Below are 11,248 nucleotides of genomic sequence, written 5' to 3' on the forward strand. Positions count from 1 at the left end.
ACAAATAATTTTTATTGGTCTTTGGGATTGAAGATAAGGAGATCTTATATGTAAAACAGTAGTTTTTTTAGCGTTAATAATTAGGCCTTTGTCATGAAGCCACTTTAATAGATTATTAAAATCTTCTTGCATTAAAAACTCTGCTTCTTCCAATCGCTTATGTCCAAATGCTAAAACACTATCATCAGCGTATTGCAACAGACATGAATTAGAGATCGCGCTAGACATATCATTAACGTACAGATTAAAAAGTGTTGGGCCCAAGATAGACCCTTGAGGCACGCCACTATCCGTTTCGTATCTATCACTATATTTATCTTTAATTTTAACAATAAGTTTTCTGTTACTTAAATAGTTTTGTAGCATATTATTAAAAGGGCCATTAAACCCTAGCTTATTTAGGGCATCTAAAAGTTTATGATGGTCTAACGTATCAAAAGCTTTACGAAAATCTAAAAAAAGTAAGATTACATGGTTACATTTATTTAAGTTAATATTGACAAAATCAGATAAATCATTTATAGCATCGTTAGTCCCAATCCCCTTTCTGAAACCATATTGAGTTTCACTGATTAATTTGTTATCATCAAGGTATTTAGTAATATGCATAGAGACATACCGTTCAAAAACTTTTTCGATACATGACAGTATAGAAATTGGCCGATAATTATTTAAATCTTTAAAAGAACCAGCTTTATAGATAGGTCTAACAATAGACATCTTCAGTAGATCAGGAACCCTCCCTGATTTAATTATATTGTTTACAATAATTGAAATTAAAGGGCTGACTTTATTAACGACATATTTCAAATCTTTGATTCGTATGCCATCTACACCTGGCGATTTTTTATCATTCATAGATGAAATTATATTTTCTATTTGTTTAGGAGAACTTAAAGGTAAATGAAAAGACACAAGCTGCATGCAATTGCCACCCGTGAATTTCAAGAACTTATGTATACAATTATGTTTAATATCATCTACTGAAGTTACAAAGTGTTTACCGATAATGTCTGCAGCGACCTTACCCGCGTTATTAGATGTACCGCTTACATATTTAATTATAGTATCGTCTAAGTTACGCTTAGAGGGTAACCCCATCAAAGAGTTAAGTAGTTTCCAGTTACCCTTAATATCATTCTTTTGAAAATTTTTAAATTTATCATTAAAATACTTCTCCTTCGCTTTTCGTATTTCAATATTAATTTTATTTCTATATAATATGTAATCTTTTCGAATTTCCAGGTTAGCTGGTGCTTTTTTCCATTTTTTGAACAGTCTGTCTCTATACTTTATTTTATTTAGAATGTCATCCGTCATCCATGGTTTTTTTCTATTTTGAATTTTAATCCTATCAGTATTTCTGCGAACTAAAGAACTGTTATACACAGAATTAATTATATCAACGAATTTCTCATACGCAGATGGATTATTATCCATCTTATTACCTAAGGTGTCATAATTTATGCTATCTAACTTATATCTAATTAAGGCATTATCTAAGTAAAATGAACCAAGACTGTCATCCATCGATCGTCGGGATGAATTCTTGTACAACAGATCTGCTATTGTCACATAGTGATCAGAAATTTTAGTTTCAATTACTCCAGAAAAAACGTAATAAGGAAAGCCTCTAATAAAAATGTGATCTATACAAGATCTAACAATTACCCCATCTCTTATTTCCTCCCTCGTTATATCAGATATGCAACACATGAATCCCGTTGTATGTAATAAGGTTTGATAGTAACTAACTACAGTATTTTCCTTAGTAAGATCAATGTTCATATCTCCGATTAAGACCGCATTATTATTATTACAATTATGAAGAATATTTTCAAGATCATGTAAAAATTCATGAACATTTAAATCTGGCGGTCTGTAAAAGCATATTATCGTAAAATCATCGGTCTTAACGCCCAATTTCACTGAAACCTGAATGCATAATAGTTCACAACTTGAGACAGTCAAATCCAACATTATTCTTTCAGCACTGAGTGTGCTACGACAAAGAATTAAAATACCACCACCAGACCTAATATTCCGGACACAGTGATAGGAGTCATAGCCATTAATCTGATAAAAATTAATTAAACTTATTTCATTATCCGTAATGTTTATTTCCGTGAGAACTATCAAATCTACGTTACTATTACCTAGGTGAATCAAGAATTCATCCCAATGACCGCGAATAGTCCTAATATTTAAATGAAGTATACTCAGTTTCGATAAACAGGAGTAATCTTGCGAAAATTCGTCTAGGTTCGAGTAGTAATTATCAATAGCCAAAAACCGGCCATTAAAAATATTATTTTCATTAATGTTTTCCATTTCAATAGGGATTCGAAAATATGTCTAAAACGCACAGATTACATAAGCTATACAGATTATAAGATTATACAATTTGTAAACATAATAAAAACATTTTATTTAGAAACATATAAATTTTATTTGTAAAGACTAATTTAATACTAATCGTTGTTATGACTAATGTCTTATCTACGCAAAAACACAGCATAACCGTTTTTGTTAAAGGGGTGGGAGAACATATATTCGATAGAACAAACGCTCGAATAAGATCGTAGGTGTAACTTAATGACATCAGTATCATATTATTTGATAACAATGTCGTCACCATAACAGAGATAACATTTTTGAGATAGGCTCGCAAGAGAAATACATCGTTATGCAAGTCAATTATCCTTATCAATTTAAAGCCAGTTTCTAAAAATAAAATATTTTTCATTAAACTATTATTCACTTTAAGAAATAAACTGATGCTTATAAACATAGAAAAGTAGCTGCTGAATTGGCATAAAATTAAATTAAGTGAAGGTCTTCCTTTTTTTATAATACTGGAACAGTAATACCAAGAATCTTGAGTCATCAATAACAGAATATGATAAATATAAAATGCAATAAAATGATAGAAATAACTAATACGTGAACTTACATTTACAGAACTGAATGTAATGAACATAATAATATTATTACGAAACAATTCTATTATACTCTTAGGGATAACGCTATCATAGTTACAAATTTATATAACTCACTTGATTTTTTGCAGATCCGCCTCAGTGTTAATTTTAATAGCAAACACATCTTCACTTTTCTTAACAAATATTTTACCATTTCGTACCCAAACAAATTTATACTGAAGTTCACCCGCTTTTTGTTTCGTTTTATAAAGTAAGTCTTTTATTGATGTTACTAGATTTTCATTAATATACACTTTTTTGTCACTACCATCTGCAAGAACCATATTATTTGTTAGCTTCTCGCGCTTTTTGCTGATCCAGAAATCTCGCATTTTTCTGCTGCTAAACTGCACTATGATCGGTGGTGAATCAGTCTTCCTCCTAGTAGGTAGTCTATGAACCGCTTCCACACCGTCCAAGCTGAAAGGAATATCTAGTTTGTCAGCGATTTTCTGAAGAGAGTCATGTAAATTTTCCTTACGGTTTCCATCGGGGTGTAATTTTAGCCCGTGAATTTCAATATTTTTGTTTCTTCCATATTGTTCGAGTTGTATGATTTTTTCTTCTAGCGAAGCGATTTTCTTATCCTTCTCTGTTACGCTTTCTCGGAGTTGTTTCACTTCTTGGAGAAGATCCTTGTTAGATTTCTGTAATTCACTAATTTCATTTTTAATATCGTCATAGAACAGGGATAGCCTACCAAGTTCATTTTCGGTCCTACTGGAAGAAGCTCTGACTTCTGCTTTGAGTTCTAAAATGATAACTTTTAATTCATTAATACCGGTGAAATCTAATATTTCTTTAGTCGAATCCACTGATTTGTTGTCAGTAGATTTGACTGATTTGCGACACTCACAACACATCCACTCTTTTTTCTTTTTCTGCGACATTCGCTGATATGTATTCTCCGTAATTCCAACGCATTTATGGTGGTAACCGTATAAACAAAAACGACAAATAATGTATGTTCCATCAATCGGTAATTCTCCCTCACAGGTATTGCACTTCTTCATTTTCAAATATTTTTTATCAAACAGGATTATAATATAATAAAATATTTAACACTGGCATATAAAATACAACATAATTGTTCAAGAAAATATACAGTTGTGTATTTAAGATAAGAACTGCTTATCTACTACACTCTGAACAGGAATGCGAATAGAGCGACACACGTCTGTTCAGTACAGCAGCCAGACGCAGACTTGAACTAGCCAGATACCACCTGAACTAGTAGTTAAGATCAGTAATTCTATTGCATTTTGACTTTTACCTTTCAAAAAGGTTTATCTTCCTATTTATTGTAATATACTTTATATAAAATTTTAGAATATTACTGATAATTTTCTGTTAAAAACAACCTTTTTAATAGAATGATGTAAATCTCTATAAATTATGCAGAAGTTGTTCACTTTGTTTTGATGTACTGTGCTGATGCTTTTTCAGTGGAATAATACAGTTAATTAAGTGCTATCAGCAACTAACTGAAGATCTTTTTACGTTTTCATGTTTTTCAACAATTCATAAGTAACTTAAGTTTTTCTACGTTCCTAGAGCTCAGTAATAAATAGCTTTCTGGATTTTAGCTTTTGTTCTTTGCTAATTTTAATTCCTTTAAATTATCTCTTTATGTTTATCAGATAATTTTTCCTATCCTGTCTTTCTGCATGTTAGATTACTTTTATTAAGATGACATTTTTCTTTATTGATTCTTTCCAACATCATTGTTCCTGATTTGTTCATCAAAATACACAGAATTGTATCACATTACACTGGTGGTTCCATTAAACATGGAAAATAACAATTAACAATCTAATATATTAAGAAAAAAAGTAAATTAATGATATGACATTCATGAATATTTGCAACATAGATCTCCTTTAAAATTTTCCTAGAAAGCTTGTAAGGCCATTCTGTAAATCACAGAATACTGCATGCAGTTTTCATTTTGATTTATTAGCTGTGAAAAAACGAATTAACGTTAAATATATAACAGTATATGAAAAACTGGGATGATAGTGTAAATGAACATATTGGAATGTGACACAATAATTATTCTGATATCTCTGAAATGGGAAAATATCCAGGATTACTGTAAAACATTTAGATGAATAATTTTTTTTAAAGTAATTTTAAATTCTTTCAGTGTTTTTTTTTTTTTTGTAATATTAATATTTTTCTGACAAGTTAATTAATTTTCATAATTTTGTTGCAGTGTCTTCTATGGAGTTGGTACATGGCTAACGACACACAGTTCTATGTTCTTGGAATTATAATATTGTTGATTTCAGTAAAGTAAGTCTTTCTTATTCATAATTTTTTCTTTCATGCACATGAAAGAATCAAATATTACTTACTCTCATACCTATTAATCAAGCCTGTATAAGAAAGAATAAGGTACTTGTGCATTAACCGGCATGAATATTAATTTACATAATTTTCTTTGTATTTTGTATTTTTTATTTATCTAATGCTAGTCTTAAAAATAATTTAAGTAAATTTAAAAAATATTTTTTTTAACTTTATAAAATAATAATTTCATTCCATCTCATTCATTTGGGGACTAGAAAAGAGATATTTCTTTCGGTATTTCTCCAACAGTACATTTTTTAGAAATTTTTGCCAAAATATGAATTCAGCCAAGTAGGATTACAAGTGTTGTCGAGCAGTTCCGTAGTCTTTTTGTTCCTCTACTTAGCTTATCCCCACATTCTTTTGATATGCTGAGTATGTGATCCTGTCTTCAGGTCGATGAAGTTGTAATGATGGTTAACTTGTAGATGTATGTAACCAGCTGTCTCCAATTCATCATGCCAATAACTACATCAACAGTTGAACAGTGATGATCAATCCCACTACAGCTTTTTCTTTAATAATTCCCAGCAGCATTTTTGCAGAATGATCAGGAGCTTCGACAATGAACATTTGGTTTACTTCTTTCCAAATTCCGTCAAAAATCCACTGTTGTGGAAGAACCCTGCCCACATTAATTTTGCGTTATGTAAACAGACTTTCATCCATCTCTACAGCTGTACCATTACCACCTCTTTTGCCTGGTGGAAACTTATGTATAATAAAAGCACAGATTCCTATATTGTACATATTCCAGTCAACTGCAGTGCATTAACTTATGTTCAGTTGTCAGTTGCAGAAGTCTACTGAAATCAGTTCCTTGCACCAACAATAAATGTATCGTAAAATAGTAACTATTGGCAGTCTACTACCTCCAGCCAATTTCCAACAAGAAATCACTTAGTTTCATGTCAAGTTCATTTGTTACATTTCCACTTCACACAATTATATTACTGAAATATAATTTCATGTCGTGATCCTGTCTGCTCTTTTGGATGTCTTTCATGGTCATAGATGTCTTTTGTCTGCTCATAACACTACTCCATATTTCTGTAACAACTGTACTGTTGCCTCTTCAGTATTTGGCAGCTGCCATAAATTAATTACTGTTACTTCTTGTTACAATGAAAGGAAACAGAATGATGAATTTTTTTTTGTCTTCAGTCATTTGACTGGTTTGATGCAGCTCTCCAAGATTCCCTATCTAGTGCTAGTCGTTTCATTTCAGTATACCCTCTACATCCTACATCCCCAACAATTTGTTTTACATACTCCAAACGTGGCCTGCCTACACAATTTTTCCCTTCTACCTGTCCTTCCAATATTAAAGCGACTATTCCAGGATGCCTTAGTATGTGGCCTATAAGTCTGTCTCTTCTTTTAACTATATTCTTCCAAATGCTTCTTTCTTCATCTATTTGCCGCAATACCTCTTCATTTGTCACTTTATCCACCCATCTGATTTTTAACATTCTCCTATAGCACCACATTTCAAAAGCTTCTAATCTTTTCTTCTCAGATACTCCGATTGTCCAAGTTTCACTTCCATATAAAGCGACACTCCAAACATACACTTTCAAAAATCTTTTCCTGAGACTTAAATTAATTTTTGATGTAAACAAATTATATTTCTTATTGAAGGCTTGTTTAGCTTGTGCTATTCGGCATTTTATATCGCTCCTGCTTCGTCCATCTTTAGTAATTTTACTTCCCAAATAACAAAATTCTTCTACCTCCATAATCTTTTCTCCTCCTATTTTCACATTCAGTGGTCCATCTTTGTTATTTCTACTACATTTCATTACTTTTGTTTTGTTCTTGTTTATTTTCATGCGATAGTTCTTGCGTAGGACTTCATCTATGCCGTTCATTGTTTCTTCTAAATCCTTTTTACTCTCGGCTAGAATTACTATATCATCAGCAAATCGTAGCATCTTTATCTTTTCACCTTGTACTGTTACTCCGAATCTAAATTGTTCTTTAACATCATCAACTGCTAGTTCCATGTAAAGATTAAAAAGTAACGGAGATAGGGAACATCCTTGTCGGACTCCCTATCGGAATGATGAATACACAATAGCTAAATAAGGTAAATAAATTAACAAAATTATTGCGATAACAGGTAACGAGATATAAAGTAACTTCAATAACAGCATGCACAACAAAAATAATGAGTAATAATAATATATAATAGCCATACATGTAAAAAAAATGTGTGTCAGTTCAAGTACCAAGAATAATATTATAAAATATTCATAATATTAAACATGCACTTTTAATTGTTGTGATCTACATTACTGTTAAAAATTATTATTTTTTACTCACAATAATTTGTGTTCAAAACACAAAACACTTGTCATTTAGTTTTGATGTGATGTTAGAACTTATGTATATTTAATGTATTGTCTGGCATCATTCAATGGACTCATCAAAAACTAGCCTTAATGTATGAGCAGAAGATTGGAAAAAGAGTTTCCAAGTTTGTCTGCAAAATTCAGTTTTACACCCACAAAATTAAAAATAATAAAAGGGATTAAAACAAGCTTCTTCAGAGATTGCATTTTTTTTTAAAGCCAGTTTGTAGTTAACAACACTATTGTTATTGACAAATACTCATAGTTTATTTTTAAAGCAAAAGCCACCTCAGGCTCAAGTAATATTTTATAACATCTACCTTTTGATTTATAAATTTTTTTATAAAACCTGCTATTCAAAGCCTAAGTCTCATTGAGGAGGTGTTCTTAAAAAAATAATTGCATCCTAAAAGCCAATTTTACATCCTCAGAAACAAACATTATCACCTAATAATTAATACATTAGTTTGATTAAAAAAAAAATACTGGTATACAGAATTAGTTAGTATCAGTATCAATTATCAGCCAGAATTATTATTAGAAAATATTTCAGCAAATAGAAAACATTTATGATTGAAAGCAAAATTATTCTTGCTTGCAATTGTAATTTTTATTTTAATAAAATAATTAAGTTAATTATTATATATAATTGTAATTTTATTACTTTCATAAATTAATTTTACCTACAATTTTTTCTACTTTAACGTCACATTATGAAATACAAATAAAATTCTGTAATATTATTGGATATCAACCTTCAGTATTTCACTTCATTTTAAAAGTTCTTGAGTTCAACCTATTAATTCATTCATTATTCCCACTATTTACCTTGATTATTTTTATTTTAGTTAGAATTACTTTTATGATGGAGTAGTAGTAGATACATTTTACATCATAAAGTATCTTCTTATTATTAGGAGCGGTAGGAATCCACATGACCTACGTATCATCTAGGATGTTAAATTTAATATATTTTTAGGTACATATCCTGTGAATCATGTTAATTATTATAACAAACATTTTTCAAATAAAGAAAAAAAACATTATTAAAAACATGTTACAACCCCAAGCAGTTGTAAAATAAAAATCTGGCATAACTTGCAAACATTCCTGATGTTTATAGAGTTCAAAATATTATTTTTCTAATGTTAAAATTTTGAATTTTTTTTTGTTCATGAATTTTCTTTCTCATTTTATAAACTAAAGAAAGATTTATTTTTTTTTTTTAATCTTCTATAATGTTGTTTTAAATCAGCCAAAAGTTATAAAAATTAGCACGAATTCATTATTGCACCAAGATAATTTCATTAATAGTTGCCAAGAGTGATAAATAAGTAAAAATTCAAAACCAATCATCTATTTTACAAAAAATACAGAAATTAATTTCAACCACTCATCATAGACATGTTTCCACAGTTTGTTTGCACAGTTAGCTTTATACTGTTTTTAAATATATTTTTATTTTACTCTTTAAAAATATTAGTTTACATAATATTTAATAAATCTTCATTATTTTGTATTTAATTGCTTTTTTACAAACTAATTATATCAAACAATAACACTGGATATGGATAATACAAATAAAAAGTGCAATAAAAGAGAGGAAAAAATTAGTAGATTTAAAAAAAAAAATTAATTCATCTTTCTTAGTTTTCCTCATTAATTTTTGATTTTTTTATAGGCATTTCAAGATTGCTGCTGGTGCTCTATGTTTATTTTTGGCAAGTTCTTGGATTACAACAGGATTGGTAGCTGTACATTATGAGTACAAAGTGAGGTTAGTTTTTTAAATATTATTTTTAATAAACATACTATTAACTAAAGTTTGTTAAAGAAGGGAAAAACTTAAATATAATCATCCTGTTTTATTCTTAAAATTGATAAAGGTGTGACTTTATTTAACTTCAACCTAATATTCATGCAAAAAGTTAAGAAAAATTTCTTTTATTTGTTTTGTATATTCGTTTGACAAAGACTCTTTATAATTCTTTTTTAGATAACGTAAATAGTAAAATGAAACTATGATCTCTGAATTTACTATTACCAGCAAGGTAATAATGATATTTAGGTTAAACATTAAGTGGAAAGCTTGCTTACAATTTCTACAGAGATAATAATATAGACAGACATATCAAGTAAAACCACTACTGTAAGTGGTGAAGGATGCTATTGAGGTGCTGAGAATAATAGTGTACCAAAAAACATAACAGGGTAAAAGTAATGAAGCGAGTGAACTATACTGATCAAGTAAATATAAATTAATTGTTATCTAATATGGAAAAAAAAGTTATGAGTCATACAGTTACAAGAAATGGGACAAACACAGTTTGAAAACTCTCTGTAGAGATTTTACTGTAAAGTAAAACAAAGACAAAATGGTAATTTTTGTTGAGGTTAAACAATTTTCAAAGCTGCAACTTCTGAAGCTACTATTACCCACTCTGTTTCCTGCTGAATCCAATAAAAACAATTATTCAACTTTCGAGGCCAATGGACAGTCATGGTGTCCTACCATATTTCAACCATTTGAGATTTCTTTCTTGATAATTTTCTGCATTCACATTCCTGCATGTCTTGCTGAAAAATGATTTTATATTAGAAATTCTCTTGTATCTTGTAACTATGTTTATTTTTATATGAATTTATCATAACATTTTATTAAAAAATGGGTATATTATGTAATACAAAGCACTTTGTGCTTAAGGCAAACCCTCCCTCACCATTATACTTTAAATCTAAAATATTCTAGTTAATTGGTTATTTTAATTAATTAGTTAACTTCCCAGTAAAATAATTTAATAATTTTTACTTCTTGCTAAATAATTCAAACATGCTGCTTTTTTTTCTAATTGTCACGACACAAATTATGACATTATAAGATTTGTAATGAAATTACCCATATAACCTGATTATAAATAATTTCATTATATAGCTTAGAATAGAATATCAAAGTCAATTTATGAATGATGTCTATAAAACAATATGAAATGCCTGTTTATTAATTTTATTTAAAAATAACATATCAAAAGCAGTAATTCTAGAGTGGTTTAAACAGTAAGATAACAATCTTATGCTTTGTTTTATTTTAGAATTGAAGAACCGTTTGCTTTGTTTGATGAGCTGTATGACAAACCCTGGACACGAGTTGGTCCGTATTTAGTTGGAATGTTCTCTGGTTGGTTCCTATTTAAAACAAATAATGTTATTCATATTTCAAAGGTAAGTTTGTCTTTTTTTCTGTACATCAAAAGATTTTATGATTATAATTAAAAAATTATATATATATCCTTATATATGTTTGTTTGATATATAATACTAATATTAAAAGGGATTTTTTTTTTTATTAGGATAACAACATAAGTTGTTTTTTTAGTTAAATTGGCATTGTGATCAATATGTTAATGAACTATTTCAATTCTCAGAAAGTTATACTTATATAAATATGCATCCTTATAAATTTTTAAAATATATATTACCCTTTTTATAAATGTATAACATTTATATTCCTTAAATAACTTCAGAAAATAACTAATAATATTTGTATGCACCACTATGACTGTA

General features: G+C 29.1%; 1 protein-coding gene across 1 annotated transcript in view; it reads left to right on the top strand.

Moving 5' to 3' along the window:
- Positions 1–11,248, top strand: part of LOC142327790 (nose resistant to fluoxetine protein 6-like) — a 275,777-nt gene that overhangs the window by 250,551 nt on the left and 13,978 nt on the right. Inside the window, exons 9-11 of the mRNA XM_075371127.1 lie at positions 5,197–5,276; positions 9,369–9,464; positions 10,777–10,906. Of these exons, the coding sequence (XP_075227242.1) occupies positions 5,197–5,276; positions 9,369–9,464; positions 10,777–10,906 (306 nt within the window). The remainder of the gene's footprint in view (positions 1–5,196; positions 5,277–9,368; positions 9,465–10,776; positions 10,907–11,248) is intronic.

Source organism: Lycorma delicatula, chromosome 7 (genome assembly GCF_047948215.1).
Source record: "Lycorma delicatula isolate Av1 chromosome 7, ASM4794821v1, whole genome shotgun sequence".
NCBI lineage: Eukaryota > Metazoa > Arthropoda > Insecta > Hemiptera > Fulgoridae > Lycorma > Lycorma delicatula.